The sequence below is a fragment of the Maylandia zebra genome, linkage group LG15 (genome assembly GCF_041146795.1).
Source record: "Maylandia zebra isolate NMK-2024a linkage group LG15, Mzebra_GT3a, whole genome shotgun sequence".
In the NCBI taxonomy this organism is placed as follows: Eukaryota; Metazoa; Chordata; class Actinopteri; order Cichliformes; family Cichlidae; genus Maylandia; species Maylandia zebra.
Window position 1 is genome coordinate 21,223,969 of NC_135181.1, and position 23,226 is coordinate 21,247,194.

Consider the following 23,226-nt stretch of genomic DNA (forward strand, 5'->3'; position numbering starts at 1 on the left):
AAACATAGCCATTTAAATTATTCCAACTGATGAAACAGTTTATTGCATAACATTTTTGAAGAAATACACTTCTGTGTCATACAACATAAATCATACATTACAGCAGCCCTTTAATTATAAATGAGTGGGCAAAAACAATGTATTTCAGTACAATTCCTTCACAAACAACCTCAGTAACAAAATAAAATGTAACATGTTTATTAACTGGACAAGGTGTGTTGAATCAGAAGCTAAAACATACCAATTTACTTCGTTTTTCTTACTCCACAATGGTGTCTACAACTTCTGATTAACTGAACACACCAGCCAATCAACAGTGTTTAGTTATTAACAGAAACAAGCAGAGCAGTGGGGCCTGATGACCGACTTTGAGAACCACTATAAAGATTTGTAAAGGTATATTAAATAAAGCAGCAAATATATATATAAAATCTTCCAAATAACAATAATTTTAAATCACACCCTTCTAAAATACCTCAGAAAACAAACATTGCAACGTAAGGCAATTTGTTTTAGCAAATCTGCTTATTATTAAACATTAACTTTAACCTATCAACTTGGTAAATATCACAGAATCAAGAAAATTACCAAACATTTTAATATTTAACAACGCAACAATTCAAAGGTAAGGTTATACGCATTATGAACTCTCAAAACTACACTTGTCTAAGACTGCATAAAAAACACAAGCATCAGCACATCTGAATATTGCAGCCTAAATTACATTTGTTTTATGACAGAAGTTTGTACTTAAGAGACATTACCCGTGGGCTGGCTTTAAGCCCATCAAGTTCCAGAAACACCTTCTGGAATACCTCTAGAGTGTTCTTTACTTGTTTGGGGTAGCTCAGATTGAGAGCGTATATAAGTCCCATCATTAAGGCACATGCTCTGGGCACATCAAGGTCTTCCAGGACAGCTGTTCCTTCAATCACAATTTTAGCGACGGCTGGAAGAGACACTGCTGCACGTCTGGTGACTACGATCTTTACCACTTCTTCTGGGAACTGTTCTTCACCATCCTGGCAAGTAGGTTAAAAAGAAACATGTCAGTATTTTATGTGCCATTTAAAAATATAACACAAAACAATGTGATATTTACCTACCAGCTGTTCTCTGAAGAGATCCTCTTCTTTCTCTTTCAGATACACCATCAGGCAACGGATTGCGACCTCTCTTCTTGTTTCCACCGAACTCTGGAGAATAAAAAAAGTTTACTAGGCGAAAAGTCAAACATATTACATTCATAGGACTAGCGTTTTGCTAATTATTGATTTAATTTTTGTTTTTAACAAATAAACAATTTAATTTTTATAACTTGAATTTAATCTGTTACATACTGCCCTGCTTTCAATGCACCCTTTGCTAGCAGTAGGATAAGGTGAGTGAAAGTAAATATAACCTAGATTTGGAGACTATTTCAAACAGTTTTTGTTGAGTTCTATGGATTCAACTATAATAGTTATATGTGAGATATGTGATGCAGAACTGGAAAAAGCCACCTGTGGGCAAGTCTTGTAATGATGTGATTAAAACATTAAAAGCTCCTATCTACCCTCTTTAATGTATTTATGTAACTTGTCTTCCTCATAAACGTTTATTGTGCAGTTGATGAACATACTTGTAACACTCCAAATTATTACCTCAGTTTTTTTCTCCTCACATTATTTGTAATATGACCCATACTTACCTTAATGTATTGTCAAGTTACATGTGACATGGAAAGTACCTATTTAAATTTACCTACCTCAGTTTGCAATTATGTGACCAAAAGTTACATTAATGTCTTTTCATCTCACTTATGAGGTGCAAAATACTTATGCATCTGAGTTTTACTTTTTCTCTTCAATCTGAGTTACCAAGTTACAAATGCATCACTATATTCTTGACTCTTACAACAAAGAAAACAGACAAATATATTTTGAGTGATGTTTTCTTTAGCAAATTTTTACTCTGTCCACCTCTGATGTTCACTTTTTCACTCTTCAGTAAAAGATAGCCAACAATGCTCCTGAGATAATGAATTAGATAATTAACTTTTAAGGTGTGTAAGATTATCAATTATATTCAGCTTCTTTTTTTTTACCTCTTGCAACATGTTCCTGATGCGCTCAATCTTAATTTTTGCAGCACCGCCTTTTGAAGAGACCAGGGACATTATTCTTGTGGAATACTGGTCCAGTTTTGCCATGAATGTTGTTTCCAAGTTAACAGTGGTGATCCTTTGGAATTCATCATTTATCTGTAAAAAATTTAAAAAAAGACACAATTAAAAGCACAATGTGTTAATGTAATGCACAATGTCACTATTATAAGTTATCCTATAAATTATGTAATAAAATCACCTGTGCTGCATCAAAAAGCGCAGGCCATCTACTTCTGAAGTCATTCACAGGTGGTGCCAGATTAACAACTTCCTGTCTGCGATTCGAGAATGTTTTGGCCATTTTTTCACTGATGATCCGATAGTTGTTCCTCTTCTTCACTTCATCAAGAAGTTCCAATCTTTCCTTTTCCAAGCTTTCCTCTGTTTCTCCTTGTGGGTGAGGTGGCAAATAGTTCACCTCAGCCTTTCTTGGCTTTTTGAGATTCTTTGAAGGTGTCTTCTCATGTGCTTGCTTTCTTTTGAGAGAGTTCACATCCAGCTCAGGGCACCCAAGCCCTCTGAGTTTACTTCTGTAATTGCCCATTTTATATTTCAGTCTTTGTTGCCATCCATAGCATCCATTATAGGATCCCGGTTCTTTAAGGCAAGGATGTTGTTGAACAAGTGCTTTAGCTACATCTGCTAATTGTGCAGATGTTGGGTAGGCAACATACTGAAAGATCGTTTCAGCCAGTTTCTCAAGGATGTCTGGAAGAAGTGGAGTAAAGTTAAGTTTCGTTCCATCCTTTTTGAAAGTTTCATTTCCTGAAGCAAGTAAAAGCTCTGTGTCATAAGCAAAGCGAGGAACAGAAAAATTGGTAGGCCAGCGCTGAAAACGCCGACTCAAATGTTCAGGTGAGGAAAGAATGACTGTATCCTGAGATCCGGATGAGCAACTGGTGCCACAGGACACACTTGATGTCTCTGAGACTGATGTCTCTGAAATTGCTGAAGCATTGACCAAGGTCTCTGATGCAGATTTGAAGGAACTGTCTACATCACTAAATGTCAGAGTAATTGTGGGAGGTTCAATAATCTGAACCACCTTAAGTGTGTCCTTGTCCTTGATATCACCTGTTGATGTCAGAGAAAAATATTCTTCTCCAAAGTCAGCATCCTTATAGTGCAAAGTAAACTTCCCATCAACCTCAAAAGTCTCTTTCACAATAGATTCAAGTTCTTCCACTGTTCCAGGGATTCCATGTGGTAAGTCCAGTTTTTGAATGTTATGCTCTTTGAGTATGATCCGAAGTTTAGCAGGATGAGACATTGAGGTACCTATATAAAAAGGAAAACAAAAAAACAAAACAGAATTTAGCTTTTGAATTTTACTTGTGGTGGAATATACCTCCTATCACCCTGGAAACTAGATACTTCTGCAGAGAAGATCAGTCATGTGTAAAATGCCTTCCAGACTTGTGGTAGAGCAAGATAGTTGTACTACTAAATCTCTAATTATTGATTAAACATTACTATCCACAACATTACCATTTGAGCTATAAAGATAAACTAATACAAGGAAGATAAAGCAGCTTTGGCCATACTGTATTGTATTGGCTACCTTGCCTTCTATGGCACATGGATGTAATGCTTTAGGGTCACCATACGCTTCCCTGCTACAGTGTATGCTGCCAGTGGGATAATATCAGACAGATCACAGGACTCAATAACTTTAACACTTCTAGTGTTTTCAAGCTCAAAGCTCCTGAAATGTTCAGAATACCACGCATTTAAGCATTTCACAATGAAGCCAACTTTTCCATTAATTACCACCATCTGAATCAGTTCTACAAAATCTGGCAGACCACCTGTTGATCCATGTGCCAGGATCATTCCAGTGGTGTAACTGGTGCCACTGTAAGACACAGTATTTGCTATCTGGACATTTGACTCCCCAGGGAACTTATTTTCCACTGCTTTCCTAATGTCTTCTCTCAGCACAGTCAAATTCACTGTTAATAGTTTTGTTACCTGTAAAGAAGGCTGGGCTGTTTGATTTCCATGTAGATGGTAGGCAATCATTAACTGATGCTTCACTGATAGAGACAACAGAATGTTTCGAAAACAGCGAGTATGCCTCACCACACGCTTAAAAAAGCTGTGCTTGGCTTCAAAACGCATAGTCCACAGAAAAACAAGTGGACCAAAAGCTTTTATGAGTTGTGGATAGTGCTCTAGGAAATGATGTTTTGGAATCAGTCTTTCCTGTGGGAAAGCTTCCTGAAATCTTTGCCGATGCTCGAAAATCTTGCTGTCAAGAAAACAAATGGTTGAATCTGTATGAACAGATGAAAGGACAAGTTCAACTATATCCTTAAGGTTGAGAAGGAGCAGCCATGTTGGTTCACTCTCTGGTATTTTTTCCCCAACTATAAGGGGGAGGAGGCGAAGCAAAGCCCAGTTTTCATGCGCATTCCCCCCAACAGTTTTTTTTGTTGCAAAATTCAATGGAACTGGTTGTGGGGCATTAGTTCTATCAGCCCATCTGTATGGAAACTGTTTAATTGATTTGTTAAGCTCATCCAAAGTAAAATACTTTCCCTTGATTAAGGTACTAAGGCAAAGTGCTAATTCCAAAGGTACAATACCTTCAAAGAGATCATGTAGCAAATCTGGCGGATAGCCAGTTAAAACATCGAAATGTTTTAGATTTTCAGTCAGTGGGCAAAGTTTTTTTACTCCGTAACAATGAGACTGACTTTTATCTCCTTTTGCAGTGTCAACACGTACCCTGTGTTCTTGTATTGTTCTTTGACTAAATGCTCCACTTCGAACGTCACTTACTTGGATTTGGGTTCGTTCTCCAAGACAAAACCTGCAGACATACGCACTTGAGAAACTCTCCACAAATCCTCCGAGAGAGTGTGCACCAAGGTTGTCTGCAACAACACAAAACACAGTACCTTTGACGCATATGCCTAATGAGGGAATGTAAAGTCCTTCTTCTTCTAGGCATGCAAGATCTTTCAAGAGTGGCTCAAAGACAGCACTGTAACCAAACTGTTTTATATCATCAGATTTGCATAGAATGGCTAGGTAGATTGATGTCAGTGAGGACCTGAGCAACGGTGGTACATTAGCCAAAACCCAATACACTGCTGTAATTTTGTGCTTTTTTCTTGAGGTACCAAGTGGATTACACACTTCAAACTCATCCACATACAAAATGAGGGAAATGGCTGGACTCTCTTCTGATAACAGTTGATTATTTTTAAAATTAGTGCCATGATGAAATGAAGTGTATTGTGTTTCAGAGCTATAATCCATTTCTGAGGTCTGTGTAAGGAAATCTTGGATCTTTCTTTTTTTTATTATTACTAAAATAATGCCATGGCATTATTTTAGTAATAATAAAAATGTATTCAAAACAGTCATTGTTTCACTTTGGAGCAATCACTACTCAATGCCAGAAATGTGTACTTGATTAGACCTTTCACTCTTCTATCCATAGTACTGGGGACCTTGGCAATTGTGTAGTGGAGTGTAGTATTAGTAATTTGTGTTGTTTCACAGTTGCATTTGGAGACTTAAGGTCACCTAATGCTTGCATACCAACCTTTGTGGTTCTCTCTGTCCACAGGTTTCATCAAAATGTCAACAAGATCTGATGGTTAGTTTGTTAGTTTACTATTATTACAAAAGAGTATCAAGGTCTTGTATGAGTTGCATTTCAGTGCAGGTACAAACGCTATACATGTTCATTTACACTGGAGGACTAAATAACCAGGAACCGAGGAGACCAGATGCTAGGACACAGAGCCATTGCTAGGGGGTCTCCCAAAGTTCATTCTATTCATCTAAAAACTTGGTCCAGACGGACAGAATGAACTTTTGGAGATTTACTTACCTGGATGATTGAGCATGCATCAAGACATAGCTAGGGGGTGTGCAATATGAATAAAAAAAGAATGCTTGGACACTGCTAGCATAATGGACAGGTTTTTGACAGGGCTCCCACACAAACGCAAAGCAGAAGATGAAGCATCGCCAAATATGTTTCCAAACCAACTTCCTTCCAAGCCAAAGACTAGAAAATATAATGAAACGTATCTTGCACAACGGTGAGGCCAAGGTAGGCATCCCCAACAGAATTTGTTTCGCGTTGGGAGCACGCACAGTTGCTTCACAGTCCTGGGTCTCTTTGTTGTAGTTTTTATTTCATGATGTCCCAAATGTTTTCAACTGCTAAAAGCACTGCACTGGAGTCAGGCCAGTTCAGCAACTGGACTTTTCTACTCGACGGCTATGCTGTTGGAACAGCTGCAGTATGCTGCTTAGCATTGTCTCTCAGAAAAATGCAAGGCCAAGGTATGTTGCTGTAAAATCAGTATAAACCTTTCATCACTGATGGTGCTTTTCCAGATGTGCATACTCATAAGCACAGATGCACCTCCATACGATCAGAGATGCAGACTTTTGAAAGTACCAGTACTAAGCCAGATGGTCCGTCTCTGCTTAATTCCAGATGACACAGCATCCATGTTTTCCACTGTGCTTGAGTGGATTTTAATGAGCTTTGACCCAGAGAATTCAATTCAATTCAGTTTTATTTCTATAATACCAAATTACAACAATAGTTTCATTGGGGCACTTTATGCATAAAGTAATAGTGATAAGTGATTATGCATAAAGGTAAAGGCCCTAGCTTACAATTTAAAGCTGCAGTGATTGCAGCATTTCCAGATGTGTCGACTTTTGCATGACTCTGCCAGTACTGTAAACTGTAATTGTGGATGGTGTGATGAACTGTGCTCACAGACAATGATTTCTACAAGTGTTTGATAACCAGTGGAGTGATTTCAATGACAGAATCGTGCCTGTTTTGAATGCAGTGCTGCCTGGTAGCATTCTGATGCCACGATCCTATATGATGTTTTGCTTTGTCCCTTGCTCACAGAGATTTGTGCAGATTCTTGGACTCTTTTGATGATGCTATGTACAGTAGATGACGAGATATAAAGTAGACTGGCAATCAATTGCCCATCTTTACTTTAGAGGAACTCTAACTCTTTTTATACCCAACCATGTTACTGAGCTGTTACTTAACTAGTTACAAAATGTTCTTCCAGCTGCTTCTTTTACTTTTCCAGCATGGGTTCGGAGTTTATTTTAATAGTTATTGCTCATGAAACAGTAAAAGGACTCAGTTTAAACATTTGATATGTTTTTTTATACTCTGGATGTTAAGAAATTATGGGTCAATTTAATGATTTGAAATCGTTGAGTTCTGTTTTCATTTACAGTTTCCCAACCTTTTTGGAGTTAGGTTGGGAAACTGTAAGGTTGTGTGATTGCAGAAGTATCTCAATTCCAGATGTTTATGTATGTATTTGTTTTTTTTACTTGTTCTCGGAACCATACCTAGAATTTGACTAAAATGCTCTAAAATATAACAATAATTATATTTTTTATCTTAATGAAGAAAAGTGAAAATTTAACACTATGGACTTGTCACTAGGGACTAAGATATCACAGAAGCGGGTCTGGATTCAGGCACAGGACCTCAGAAAAACATTTAACAGTTTATTTACAAGAGAAAAACACACCAAGGGCTATCTACAAAAATGTGGGGAGGGAGAAATCCAGGGGTCCTTTAGGGTGGAAAAATCACACATTAATCCTCTTCAGTCATACACAAGGATGTCCTCTTCAGCCACACACCACTCGAAACACTCACATCAAAACTTCTGGAAAAACACGGGCTGGGACAGGTCCAGGGGAATTTATAAACCAAAGGAGAGAACAAATCAATAGCCAGAAACAACAACTAGAAAAGGATAACTTAGCGAGAGTTGTGTTCTAAAGCCTAAGTTTGAGTATATTGCTAATCTAACCACATGTATGTCATGTATGCATAGGATAACCTATTACATGAATATATCTTTGTCTTTTGTGGCTAGCCTTGTATATCCTGACTCCCGTATTCTTTTGAATGAAGTTTGGCTGGCTGCTGAATTGTGTACCGACGCACACACACAAGAAGAGCAGTACGATAATTATAGATGACTTTAATTATTCAACTAAAAGTTATTACAGTAAGCCAAAGAGTAAAACTCAAATAGGGGAACAAAAGGGTAGTATTGTTGAGTAAATTAAAAATTGAAGTATAATTTCAAAAAATAAAAAATAACTTTGGCAATATTGTTTACTCATTAAACTAAAATAAATGTATTACAAATAATAATAATGGATTGCATTTATATAGCGCTTTTCGAGAACCTCAAAGCGCTTTACAATTCCACTATTCATTCACTCTCACATTCACACACTGGTGGAGGCAAGCTACAGTTGTAGCCACAACTGCCCTGGGGCAGACTGACAGAAGCAAGGCTGCCATATCGCGCCATCGGCCCCTCTGGCCAACACCAGTAGGCAAGTAGGGTAAAGTGCCCAAGGACACAACGACCCAGACAGAGAGCCCAGGGATCGAACCAGCGACCTTCCGGTTACAGATGCGATTCCCAACCCCCTGAGCCACGGTCGCCCTAATGTCTATGTTCTTCAATTGGCAAACACATCAAGCATGACATGGTAGTGAAGCTTAATTTAGAATGTGATGTCTAGTTATGTGTGAATGAAGGGCCTTCAGAAGGTGTTTAATTTTGCTCCTGACAAATACTTATTGATATTAACTTCATAAAAACATACAGATGAACTCAAACTAATACAAATGGAGATAAAAGTAAAAAAATAAGCAAAAATAAAAGTAAAAATTCTAAACCATTACAACTAAAATCCACTCTGTGAACTAATTGAAATTAAACTGAATTAAAACTGAATCTTTTGCTCAGATTCAAAGCTTAAATAATGATATGCTTAAAACAAAGAGCATAATGGAATACAATAGAAGGCACAAACTCTCACATGATATCTAAAGAAGTCAGAGTTTAGGGGTAGTTTTTTAAACCTTATGTGATTGGCAGAAGGCTGATCATTACATCCAACAACAGATAAACCCTCCAAGTTCTCTCTCCATTCTCTAACCGATGTTGTTTAATAACTAAATAAAACTGGGAATTAAACAACACTTGGTACTGTCACGGCTGCCGAGGTGAGCCGTGTGGAGTTGGAAGAAGGACCCAAGATGCAGGCAGTGGATGAGATACCGGTGGTTTTATTTACAGAGGTGTAGTGGCAAACAAACAGTGGGGCATAACAAATAACTAAAGACACCTAAACTGGGAGAACTAAAAATAACAGACCTGAGAGCATATGACAACGGGATGAGAAGCAGAGAGACGCAGACGAGGAACAGGACACCGTGGAACACAGGGTAACAGACTGACACAGCGTTACACAGATGAACCGGCAACAGGCAGGAGAACACACAGGGCTTAAATACACACACCAGTAATCAGGGGATGAGAGGCAGGAGGGCAACACAGCTGGGAGGAATCTGAGCTGACGGGACAGGGGAAACGTAAACTGAGCACACTCACATATGACACAGACCTTCACAATAAAACAGGAAACTCAGACACATGGAACCAGACAAGACATTGAACTAAACAGACAGATTCACAAACAGATGGGGTGACACCATAGACAGACAGATACAGACGCGGACTCAGAGGCAGACTGAATATAACACATAGAACTTCAACAATCATCATCAAGAAAATGATAAGGAACAAAAAGCGCTGGGTCACCAACCCAGGACCATGACAGTACCCCCCCCCCCTCAAGGGCTGGCACCAGACAGCCCAGCAGAAACACAAACCAAAACAAAACAGAAAACGACCCGACCAGGGCGGGCGGAGGGGGCCCAGGACGGAGGGACAAAGTCCAAAAAGGCCCAGATGGTCAAGTTCAGGAGGCCGACCATGCGAACAGCAGCGGGGCAGGTCCGGATACCGGCCACGCAGTAGGCAGTGGCGTGGAAACAAGTCCGGGGGCCGACCGTGCGGATGGCAACAGCGGCGTGGAAACAAGTCCGGGGGCCGACCGTGCAGACGGCAACAGCGGCGTGGAAACAAGTCCGGGGGCCGACTGTGCGGACGGCAACAGCGGCGTGGAAACAAGTCCGGGGGCCGGCAACAGCGGCGACAATGCAAGTCCGGAGGCCGGCCACGGTGGCGAAGACGCCCAACATGCGGCCTGGCAGATGACCGACGATGTCGAGGCGGCAGCTGGGGACCAGAAGGCTGCGCAGTACCAGGCGAGGCTGAAGCAGCAGTGGAGGCTGGACCAGGCGAGGCTGAAGCAGAAGCGGAGGCTGGACCGGGCGAGGCTGAAGCAGAAGCGGAGGCTGGACCGGGCGAGGCTGAAGCAGAAGCGGAGGCTGGACCGGGCGAAGCAGCTGATGAGGATGCTGAAGCTGGACCAGGCGAAGCAGCTGATGAGGATGCTGAAGCTGGGCCAGGCGAAGCAGCTGATGAGGATGCTGAAGCTGGACCAGGCGAAGCAGCTGATGAGGATGCTGAAGCTGGACCAGGCGATGCAGCTGATGAGGATGCTGAAGCTGAGGCCGGACCAGGCGATGCTGATGAGGACACGGAGGCTGGACCAGACGAGGATGAAGACACGGAGGCTGGACCAGACGAGGATGAAGCAGTGGCTGGACCAGGCGAAGCGGATGAAGCCAAAGCAGACGCTGGACCAGGCGAGGAGGATGCTGAAGCAGATGCTGAAACCGGACCAGGCGAGGCCGAAGACACGGGGGCTGGACCAGGCGAGGCCGAAGACTCTGAGGCCGCAGCAGGCGAGGACGATGAAGCTGCAGCAGGCGTGGATGATGAAGCTGCAGCAGGCGAGGATGATGAAGCTGCAGCAGGTGATGAGACTGCAGCTGGTGATGAGACTGCAGCTGGTGATGAGACTACAGCTGATGGCGAGACTACAGCTGATGGCTGGACGGGCTCCTCGGGCCCCTCCAGCTGACGAGGCAGAAGGCTGGACGGGCTCCTCGGGCCCCCCAGCTGACGAGGCAGGATGCTGGACGGGCTCCTCGGGCCCCCCAGCTGACGAGGCAGAAGGCTGGACGGGCTCCTCGGGCCCCCCAGCTGACGAGGCAGGACGCTGGACGGGCTGCTCGGGCCCCCCAGCTGACGAGGCAGGACGCTGGACGGGCTCCTCGGGCCCCCCAGCAAAAACAGTCTCAGAACCAGTGGGCACTGGAGCCCCTGGCACACACAGAACAGAACCAGCAGGTGCGGAGACCTCTGGCAGGAACACATCAGAACCAGCAGGCACACGGGCCTCTGGCAGGAACGCAACAGAACCAGCAGGCCCACGGGCCTCTGGCAGGAACGCAACAGAACCAGCAGGCACACGGGCCTCTGGCAGGGACAGAACAAGACCAGCAGGCACACGGGCCTCTGGCAGGGACAGAACAGAACCAGCAGGTGCGGAGACCTCTGGCAGGAACGCAACAGGACCAGCAGGCACACGGGCCTCTGGCAGGGACAGAACAGGACCAGCAGGCACACGGGCCTCTGGCAGGGACAGAACAGGACCAGCAGGCACACAGGCCTCTGGCAAACACATAGCGGCCTGCAGCTGCGCAGAGCATTGACCCTGCTCAGGCAGCGACAGCCGGGTGCAGTCCTCAGCTGGCTTCTTAAACTCCAGGGGTCCAGAGTCTTTTTTTTTTTTTTTTTTTTGCCTGTCCCGTTTGGCTCTTTTGCCATCAGAATTGTTGTCTAAAGGCAAAGAAAGATGCCCAACGGATTTACTTTACCAAATTGACCATCCCAGCCTTGCCATAATGGTCCATTTGAGTCACCTTTTATTGTTTATTTTATTTTCACTTACTGAACATGGGACAGACTTGACTGGGGGAAAGAAGGGGAGAAAGAAAGAGGGAAAGAGAAACAGCTGAGAAGAGGGACGGGGGAGAAGGGCAAAAACCAAAAACCAACAGAATGAGCAGAAAAAGAAAAAAAAGAAGAAAAAAAGAAAAAAAATGCATATATCAATCACCTGGGTCACCTGCTGAGAAAGAAAAAAGAAAACAAGCAGAAGAGAACAAGAGTAATAGAATAAACAACATCACAATGATATATGGGAATATGACAGTAAATACTAAATATTAAACATTATTGTGCAGCACATAAGATCAACAGAACACAGTGTGAGCATGTGACGCGCTTGTTTTTTGTTTTTTAAAAGGTTCCTTCATGTAATGATCTGCTAGAGGGTGTGGGGGGGCCACAGCCCCGTCCTCCAGGGCGTGAAGCAGGTGTGGAGGAGATCAAAACTCCAGACATCCAGAGGCCCCCAGAACACAAGAGACCAAGGAAGACCAACAGAGGGGCAGCCGCGCCACTGTCCCAGAAAGAGCTGAGGAGAGTCCCAGATGAGGGCTCACTCAGCAGCCGCGGAGCAGAAGCCAGGGGGAGTTGCAGTGACGCGCCCGTGAGCTCCGCCGGCAGCCAGCCGTGCCTGAGTGACCGAGCCCCAGGCCGAGAGGCCGGGGGCACCCCACCTCCAAAGTGGCCCGAGCAAGCCCCAGGCTCCAGGCCCCGATAAGCGGCCGCCAAGGAGTGAGCCGGTGTGTACCTTGACGCCCATCCCCGGACACAAAGAACCACCAACGCACCGACGTCTGAGGGAGTCCGCCACTGGCAGGGGAAGTGGTGGTAGGGGGAGATAGGCCTCCATACCTTGGAGGGCCTAAGATGTCCCCAGAGAGGTGGCGCCTGACACCCAACCTGACATATAGACACAGAAATACAGGCACACACATATACAAACATCCATTCCCACCCTCATGCTCTCATATACACTTACTCCACACTCAACCAACGTGGAGACAGACATAAAGAGACGCTGTACACACGATCACACTCCCCAAGCGTACTCTAAGCCCCGGGTCTAGGTACCCTTGCCCCTGGAGGGGGGGGGAACTGCACCCAGACCCAGGTGGTGTTACCCTTTTCCCTGCGGTGGGGGGAGGCAGACCGCCCCGACTCCGCAGCAGCAGGGAGGCCCCACACTCCAGACCGCAGTCGGACGGCCAACTCCTCCTCCTAGCCCCCCCGCTCCAGCAGGTCGCAGAGAATGGGGGTGAGAGAAGACTCCAAACCTCCCTCCACCCGCTCATTGTAGTGTTGATGCATGTGTGTTCTAAGGTGCATTTAAAACCCAGGAGGGCATGGAGCTACCTGCCAGAGAGCAGCAGGTAAGCGCATGGTCCCTCCTGCTGGCCCTCAATGTCTACGTGTATTTATCATTGAAAGGTGGGCAACGACGCCAGGGGTGGGGTGTACACCCTGATGGTACTTTGGATTCCGTGTATCGTGCCCACCCCCAAGATCCTATATGTATGTGTAATGAGAGTGTGAGTAGGAACGCAACAGAACCAGCAGGCACACGGGCCTCTGGCAGAGATAGAACAAGACCAGCAGGCACACGGGCCTCTGGCAGGGACAGAACAGGACCAGCAGGCACACGGGCCTCTGGCAGGGACAGAACAGGACCAGCAGGCACACGGGCCTCTGGCAAACACATAGCGGCCTGCAGCTGCGCAGAGCATTGACCCTGCTCAGGCAGCGACAGCCGGGTGCAGTCCTCAGCTGGCTTCTTAAACTCCAGGGGTCCAGAGTCTGATGGGGACTGAAACCCAGCCTCTGGGGAGGCCCTGGAGTGCATCTCAGTCTCAGAACTGGCCAGCCTTTGAGGAATGTTGACATTATTATTAGATTTGTCTCTCTGCTTGGAATGGATGGGCGAGGAATAGTGTCTTTCGGGTAGAATTGACTTGTATTGTTTTACAGGTGAAGCAACTGACACAGAATGCAGGGCTGGTGGCTGCTGGACAGGAGGCTGAACTGAAGGTGACTGACATAATGGTTGTGATGACAACGGTGGTGAAGTTGGAGACTGAACGGAGGATAAAGCTGATGATTCTTCTGCCAACTGAGCTACAGTTGCTATGGATTGTAGCATGGTTTGTAATAAGTCCGCTGTGACTGTAATTGAGCTATGGACTGTGAGACTGAACGTGGTGGAGGTGGCGACTGAGCTTGAGGCCGGGCGGCTAACTGAGCTTGAGGCCGGGCGGCTAACTGAGCTTGAGGCCGGGCGGCTAACTGAGCTTGAGGCCGGGCGGCTAACTGAGCTTGAGGCCGGGCGGCTAACTGAATAAACACAGCCCCGGAATTAACAGTCCCAAAGTCTGGTGAAACAGAAAGAATGTCTTTTTCACTCACCACAGCCGGCGGTTCTGAAGTCCCACCACCCGGCTGTGGGGTGAGACGCCTATGATGCGAACGTTGCTTCCTCCTCGGAGAACGCTCCGACAGGCCGGGTAACTTCACATCCGGCAGTTCGGACTGCATATCCTCCGGTGGGCTGAGCAGACGAATGGTAGGGGGGTGAAGGTGCAGCTCGTTCAGAAAGAAATTCTGAACAAGTGGGTGGAGTGAGCCGAACAGCCAGGGGAGACCGGAAACCAGTCGCTCCAATCGATTAGCTATGGCTTGGCGGAATCCCTTCTCCTCATGCCCCAGCCATAAATTAATTAAACAGTCCACAGAATAAATAATATCCTCCCGGAGCTCCTCGGGCGGGTTGGATGCTGCTGGGTCCATTGTGGCCGGTTCGTACTGTCACGGCTGCCGAGGCGAGCCGTGTGGAGTTGGAAGAAGGACCCAAGATGCAGGCAGTGGATGAGATACCGGTGGTTTTATTTACAGAGGTGTAGTGGCAAACAAACAGTGGGGCATAACAAATAACTAAAGACACCTAAACTGGGAGAACTAAAAATAACAGACCTGGGAGCATATGACAACGGGATGAGAAGCAGAGAGACGCAGACGAGGAACAGGACACCGTGGAACACAGGGTAACAGACTGACACGGCGTTACACAGACGAACCGGCAACAGGCAGGAGAACACACAGGGCTTAAATACACACACCAGTAATCAGGGGATGAGAGGCAGGAGGGCAACACAGCTGGGAGGAATCTGAGCTGACGGGACAGGGGAAACGTAAACTGAGCACACTCACATATGACACAGACCTTCACAATAAAACAGGAAACTCAGACACATGGAACCAGACAAGACATTGAACTAAACAGACAGATTCACAAACAGATGGGGTGACACCATAGACAGACAGATACAGACGCGGACTCAGAGGCAGACTGAATATAACACATAGAACTTCAACAATCATCATCAAGAAAATGATAACGAACAAAAAGCGCTGGGTCACCGACCCAGGACCATGACAGGTACAGCTGAAAATATTTAACAATATGTCACACATAATTGAGAATGAAACGCTGTGCTTTTTTTTTGTGATGCAATGATTTTGCTGGCGCTCATAAACAAGGATTTTGATTGGCAGTGCTTTTGCTGTCCTTGTTGGGACAATGATTAACACGTAAGTGAATTGCCCTATTTGTCCCCCCAACATGCTAAAAGAAGCCCAATAATATACCACAAGGTGTCTCTTTGAGTAAGTCGATGATGAACTGCTAGTTTTAGGGTCTCACCATGGGCCTGCACACAGCAGCTTTCATCCTGGGAGCCTTGATCTCCACTGGTAAGTAGTACAACTACTATAGGGCATGTAAAGAGGATTTTTCTTCTTATTTGTTCAGCTCTGTTTTCTTACATTTAAAAAAGCAAACAAGGTGTGTGTGTGTGTGTGTGTGTGTGGGGGGGGGGGGGTTGGCTTCTTTTTTTTAGCATTTAGTTTAAATGGTAATAATGGATGCGTTTCAAGTGCTAAATTCTTATAATGCAGAATACAACAATAACACTAACACTTTTCTTTTTTTTTACATTACATATGCTAGAAATAACTCAACAAAATAAGAAGCACAGAGACACATTTTTTCTCACAGTCTCAGGTCTAAATGGGTCATGACAGACCACATCAGCACATTCAAAGCTATACCTTTAGTCTAGATTTGAATAATTAATGGAATTTGATAAATGTAAGCTTACGTTAAAGTAATTTAGGATAATTCTGTGTAGTGTAGTTTATAAAGACCTAAAACAGTGTGTTGGATGATTTGGTAACCATGTTGGAGCCCGTATACTGGTTCCTTTTAGTCAGATGACGTAAAATGGATTGTTTGGCTACACGATTTCCCGATAAACCCTCTAATCAGCAACCTTGACTGACTGGACAAAACCTGCTTATTGACAAAGAATATATACTGTCTTTAAAAATGTAACATTTGGGTACATAACAAAAAGGACAGCGCTACAATATCTCCTCTGCTTTTAATAACTACTTTTACACACCGGCCTGTTGGGTTAAAACAAGTCGAAATTCTAATTACTTCCTTGAATATACATTGATATGCCTTCATATTGGATAACTGTTCAGTAAAATATTTTATTTACCTGCTGTCTTAACTTCTGTGCAAGGTGGCAAAGGAAAAAAAATCTTGATGGAAAAATAAGTCTTGACAGCATTTGTGTTTTGCTCTTATGAGAACTGCTAGACTTGTAATGAAATGTATCTAATAACAACAGATGAGAAATCCAACAGCACTCTTGATGTGGGAGTCTAAAAGTGTTTTATCTTGATCTAAAAAATAAGAATCTTTGAGCTTTTGAGGTGCTGGTTGTGATCCCTTCCACCCTTATGTTTCCCTGTGATACTGTTAATCCCCCAAATTTAGCAGTAGCAGATTTCTTAAAATATGTCCTGGAATTCCCTCCTGGATTGCCTAGACCTATACAAGATCAACAGGGCCCTAGGAGCCTTCATCAGGAACTCAATGGGAATGTAGAGGACAACACTAGAGGCCAACTACAAGCCCATAGCATAGGCCTGAACCCCCTCAGTGAGATCATTAACAAGACTGGCTACGGATACCGACTACAGAATGGAGAAGTTGTCAGCCATCTCCTGTACATGGATGACATCAAGCTGTATGTCAAGAGCGAAAGAGACATCGATTCACTGATCCACACCACCAGGATATACAGCAATGACATCGGAATGTCAGTCGGAATGGAGAAGTGTAGTCGGATGATAACGAAGAGAGGGAAGGTAGTCAGAACTGAGGGGATCAAACTACCAGAAGGCAACTTTGCAGATTTAGAGGACAGTTACAAGTACCTGGGGATCCCGCAGGCAAATGGGAACCATGAAGAGGCCGCTAGGAAAACTGCAACCACCAAGTACCTGCAGAGAAGTCAGCTCAATGGTAAGAACAAGATCCGCGTGTTCACTGAATACCTTGAGCACCGAAACCCAAGAAAGAAGAGGAAGAGAAGGGACCATAATGGAAGGACAGGCTCTTGCACTGTATGTACCACCAGCAGATAGAGGAGGTGGCTGACATCCAGAAATCCTACCAGTGGCTGGACAAAGAAAGACAGCACAGAGGCACTAATCATGGCTACGGATGGGTACCGGTGTTCTGACATAAACGGTAGTAACCAGACCGACAAGCAACGCACATTTCGGTGCTTTATTTCGGTGCTTTTTTTCCAGTCCTAGAAACAGCTAAGATACTGCGCAGGACTCTCAAGCTCCCAGGCTCTGATGGAGGACCTGAGCTTGAAGGATAGACCGTCCACAGGGGCGAAGGGGGAATTTTTATATAAATATATATATTTCAGACAAAATTCCTCCATATTATAAAAAAACAAAGACAAAACTCACAAATATAAGGACACTTATTGCAATGTTCATAAAAACTTGAACTACAGTTGTGTCGTCATGTGTTATAACTGTCACAGCTCTTACTATTGAATTTCTTGACTCATTCAAACAGCACATAAATTTGTACATATAGTTCCTCAGTAAGGCACGAAAAGCTGGGACGTTACTCACGACAAACACTTGACTTGCAGATGTCCATCTTGGAAGTTTAAGGAAAATTTTAAATGCATCCTGAAAAGCCACCAGCGGTTTTTTTTTTCATTATGACTTTGATATAATTACACCACAAATGAGCCATAGGCACAATAGGCTTGAAAATGGCTCTTTTAACATGTAAAATTTAGGTGGCCTTATATTAGCTTGCATGTGCAACTTACAATGCTGGGGTTTCGCATCATCATCATCACAGAGATCATTTTTTAAGATATGACCTAAGTATTTCACTTTACTCCTCATATCCAATACTTGGTCTGCTAAATAAAAGATTAGAAAATTTAGCTTTTGGGTTCCCATTCATTTCCTATGGCAGTCACTTCTGACCAGGAAATACATGAAGTAATTGTTTTTTTTTGGATGTGACTGATTGCAGTTGGTGGCAATGACGTGGAGGGCTACTCCAAAACTGAAGGTGCATGGATTCTCTCACTGAACAAACGAACGTATTCAGTTAATACTGTGGCTGACTGTACCACCAAATGTAACACCGAAACATCTTTCACATGCAAGTAAGTTCACATCTCACATTACGTTCTGTGAATCAAAATGTTGCATGTATATACAAACGGTATGTATATACAAATAAAAATGTTTCCATTTATAGCTCCTAGTCCTGCCATTATCCATAGGGCCGCATTTTACCCTCCACATCTGCTCCAGTTGTTCCTTTAGCTCCTGGTAGTTTTCTGTTTCCTTGTGCTCGTTCTTCCTGATGTTGCTCTGCACTGGGATTGCCACATCTATCACAATTGTTCCTTATCATCATCTATCTTCAGCTGTTTTTGTCGATGCTCCATGATTCAAATTGTGGCTCTGACACTAACTAACCCATACACTCTTTCCTTTCTTTCTTTATTGTTCACACTGGGAATCTGATGACCAGTAAGGCTTATGTATCAATAAGTGTGATCTTATTCCTACCATTATGCCTTGTATAGTCCAGGCACTCTAATATGGATGTGTGAAGAATTGAATTGTAGGTTGTCAAGGTGGTGCTCAGCGTGGTCTGCGTAGTTGTAAAGTCCTGTGTTGCAGCTCTATAAACAAGGAGCTGATGCTTTTGCTGTCTGTTGTATTTCCAATGCCTTTCTGAGCTATTCTTGTGTATTGACGCATGTTTCTACTCAGTATAGTTGCTATGCCACAGCAACCTTCCATAGAAAGTTGCTGTGGTCTGGTCTTATTCTAAGTCCACCAGCCACTTGGTATTGGTGTGGTGTGACACCTCTTTCTCACAGATGTTCTTTCAGTATTGTTCAGTTGTTTACATCTGCAAGCATCTCCTCTGATGGGACTGTTAGCCAGGAGACTCGTGCGTTTGCTTGGGTGGCTACCTTAGTTACATATTTTCTCAATTCAGTAGATGCATCTGCCATTGCAGGTGGCTGGGCAACATTTAGTTAGGATTCACTGCTCTCTTCTACGAGGGTTAGCTAAATATTTCCATACTGCTCACTGCTGTTCCCATTGTACTTTAGACTCTTGATCTCAAGCTTTGATAATAGCTTCTCTTGATGTTATTAACCCTTTAAAACCAGTCGGAACAGGCACGCTCCGTTTTGCGTAACTATTTTTAAATCCCTGTAGAACCGGAACCGCGTAAGCTAGCGCAATAATTTTTTTGCATATGAAACCGGACGAGTTGTACTTACATCTTGTGCCATCAGCTTGTCGTAGGTCACGGTTTCCTTCCACATATAGCTTTGCAAAAATTGCTTAAAAAGCGCTTGCAGGAACAAAAACATAATATTCCAGAAACACGCTTTGCTGATCCGATCAGCTGTTCGTAACACTTCTCACATCGAAACAGACGTCAGCGCGAACGATCGCATGTCCGTAATTTCCTGCTCGAAACCGGAAGTGACGTCATTTTCGCGGAAAATTTAGTTTTTATTTGTAGGCCTTAAAAGCCTATACTGGAGTTATGTTTTATGCTTTTCTGAATAGTTTCTGGGATGCTTAGAACTCGAATTGCACTGCTGGAAATAGTTTATTTTGATGCACATGCTGTTTTCTTTGCAAATTTGCATCATAGGATTGTTTTTCGTTTTTCCTGCAGTATATAAAAATTGGTGTATCTCAAAAATAAAACTATGAAAACACTCAAAATAAATTTCCTGTTGTTGTAAACTATTTTTTGCACCTTTTTTTATTTAAAGTTTTAAGCGATAAACCTCTTAAATTTCTTCAAGTAGAAATTTATGTAAAAAAAACAAAAACGATTTTCAATTTTTTTGGTTTATTGCACTTTTTTGCAATTAATGTAGTTACTATGGACTTAATGCATACATATTATTAAAATATGGGATATAACAGTTGTATTAATGTATAGCAACTTGAAATGCTCCCAAAAATGGCACTACAGCATGTAAAAATATAAAGTAAGCTCTGGCGGACCTGGTTCTATTGGAGGTCTTAAAGGGTTAAACTGAACAACTAGGTGCTTCTTGGTAACTGTGAATGTTGGCTTTCTCCTCATCTATAGTTCCCACATGAGCTGTATAATCCTGATGAGTACTTGATCATTAAGTGCAAGCCATTCTGGCTACCGAGGGAATTTACAGCAGTCATTATTACGGCTGTTTACATTCCCCCACAAACCGAGGCTGACTGGCCAATGATGGGACTGTACAGTGCGATTAGCAGCCAGAAAACCATGCACCCAGAGATGGCATTTATCACAACCGGGGACTTTAACAAAGAAAACCTGAAGAAAGTTTTACCAAAACTCCACCAACACATTTACTTCATAACACGAGGAGAGCGGCTGCTTGACCACTGTTACACCTCCTTCCTGGATGCGTACAAAGCCCTCCTACGCACCCCATTCGGCCAGTCGGGGTGTGTACTACTTTTTTTTTAAAAAATATATAACACCCAGCACGCCCCTGCGGGCGGTTTATCCTTCAAGCTCGGGTCCTCTACCAGAGGCCTGGGAGCTTGAGGGTCCTGCGCAGTATCTTAGCTGTTCCCAGGACTGCGCTCTTCTGGACAGAGATCTCCGATGTTGTTCCCGGGATCTGCTGGAGCCACTCGCCTAGCTTGGGAACGCCATAACCAAGTGGCCGGCATAGTGTACAGGAACATCTGTGCTGAGTACAACCTGGAAGTCCCGAGGTCAAAATGGGAGATGCCCCCAAGGGTGGTGGAGAATGACCGAGCTAAGATCCTGTGGGACTTCCAGATACAGACGGACAAAATGGTGGTGGCTAACCAACCGGACATAGTGGTGGTAGACAAACAGAAGAAGGCGGCCGTAGTGATCGATGTAGCGGTTCCGAATGACAGCAATATCAGGAAGAAGGAACACAAGAAGCTGGAGAAATACCAAGGGCTCAGAGAAGAGCTCGAGAGGATGTGGAGGGTGAAGGTAATGGTGGTCCCCGTGGTAATCGGAGCACTAGGTGCGGTGACTCCCAAGCTAGGCGAGTGGCTCCAGCAGATCCCGGGAACAACATCGGAAATCTCTGTCCAGAAGAGCGCAGTCCTGGGAACAGCTAAGATACTGCGCAGGACCCTCAAGCTCCCAGGCCTCTGGTAGAGGACCCGAGCTTGAAGGATAAACCGCCCGCAGGGGCGTGCTGGGTGTTTTTATATATATATATATATATATATATATATATATATATATATATATATATATATATATATATATGCATGCATACATATACATATACATATATATATATATATATATATCACAGCTAGAGATTGACGAGGTACAACACTAATTCTACGGCAAGGAGGAGTCAGGACGCCAGGTCAGGGGGGAGATATCATCACCCCCACCCGAGATTGGGTACATAGCCCCAAGTGCGATAGGAGAAGGATCGTTGAGTGCGAGAGGAACTGACCTGAAAAATAGGATCATGGCCAAGCTTGAAACCTGGATCCCCCGTAGCCGGTTACCAAGATTACGTAAAGTACCCTCAGAAGGTCTGCTAGATGATGTTAATCCAGCACTATGGACAATACCTACAACCACGATTACCGACACTAACAAGCTGATCTACAATACGGCAGCAGTGATCAGTGAGATGCTTGGCTACAAGTTGAACAGCTACAAGGGGCAGTACCCTCCATGGAGGAGGCTAGAGGGCAAGATCAAAGTAGCACGGAGGGAGGTTAGCAAACTAACGGAGTTGCAGAAAGGTGCGACAAAGAAGGTGCATAAGAAATACAGCAAGCTGTCCATACCTGAGGCCTTGGAAACTGCCAAGCAAAGACTCACAGCCTTGGCCAGCCGCTTGAGGAGGTACACCAGAGAGATAGAAGGCAGGAGAATAAACCAGCTGTTCTCCACAGAACCAGCAAAGGTGTACTCTCAGTGGCAAGGGAACAATAATAAGAAGAGAACAGCACCACCAAGGCTGGAGACGGAGCAATACTGGAAGAGCATATAGGAGAAGGACGCAACCCATAACGGCAATGCTCAGTGGCTAGTTGATCTGAGGGAAGACCACATCAACCTCCCTCAACAGGGTCCAGTAACCATCACAGTGGCAGATATCCAAGAAAGGGTCTCCAGTATGAAGAGTTGGACAGCACCAGGGCCCGACATGGTTCACGCTGTGGAGCAGGGAAATTATTTTACTGCTATTGTTAAATAATCATCATCATTACCATTGCATTAATAATATAATCTGCAGCATCGATATTGTATTCAGAGGTTTAAACAGTGTGTGTGTCTTTCAGAAAGACTAAGTTGCAGGAGTTGACCGGAAGTTGCAGAGAGTTTGCAGAAGTGAAAGCAGAGTCTAAGTTAATCTGAGGAGCAGGTTAGACGAGGCTATTTGAATTACTAGGTTATTCAAATTGTCTGTTATACTTTTATATTCTTTTACTAAGCTCTTAGTAGAGGTTCTTGATTAAAACATTTATTCAACATAGTACATGTAGTTTCAGTTAGGTTATTACACATAAGGATGAGCCTCTGGTCTGGTAAAAGGTCAGAAGTGCAACGGGTGAATTGAGAGAGCATTTGAGGACGACATAGACACACACACACTCAGTTAGAGAGAATCATTTATAGGTGGAAGTTTAATCATGTTTTGCTTGGGGTTGCAAAAGAGCAGTTTGTCGCAGAACTGCTGCTGAGGTGTCAAGATGACAAGAGAGCATCCGGCAGTGACAGGAAGTACCGGCCATGAAGATAGAAGACAACGTTCTTTTAAACTGTGTTAAAAGTCATTGTGGTTTTGATTTGACGTATGTATATATTCTGTCTGTGACGTATGAAGGGGCGTCATTAATTCAAACCCTGATGCTATAAAAATCTGTGTA

The 23,226-nt window shown here is 43.9% G+C and overlaps 2 protein-coding genes across 2 annotated transcripts in view; one reads left to right on the forward strand and one right to left on the reverse strand.

Annotated features, from left to right (window-relative positions):
- Positions 1 to 76: 76 nt before the first annotated feature.
- Positions 77 to 5,080, reverse strand: LOC112436337 (uncharacterized). The gene is made up of 5 exons (XM_076874091.1): positions 4,931 to 5,080; positions 2,346 to 3,424; positions 2,087 to 2,242; positions 1,107 to 1,196; positions 77 to 1,022 (listed from the first exon to the last, which is right to left on the reverse strand). The coding sequence occupies exons 1-5, from the start codon at positions 5,058 to 5,060 to the stop codon at positions 732 to 734; spliced, it is 1,746 nt and encodes a 581-aa protein (XP_076730206.1). The 5' UTR covers positions 5,061 to 5,080; the 3' UTR covers positions 77 to 731.
- A 10,275-nt stretch (positions 5,081 to 15,355) lies between these two features.
- Positions 15,356 to 23,226, forward strand: part of LOC101475336 (plasminogen-like) — a 30,464-nt gene continuing 22,593 nt past the window's right edge. The window contains exons 1-2 of the mRNA XM_076874092.1: positions 15,356 to 15,642; positions 18,317 to 18,452. Coding sequence (XP_076730207.1) covers positions 15,594 to 15,642; positions 18,317 to 18,452 — 185 coding nt within the window. The 5' untranslated portion in view covers positions 15,356 to 15,593. The remainder of the gene's footprint in view (positions 15,643 to 18,316; positions 18,453 to 23,226) is intronic.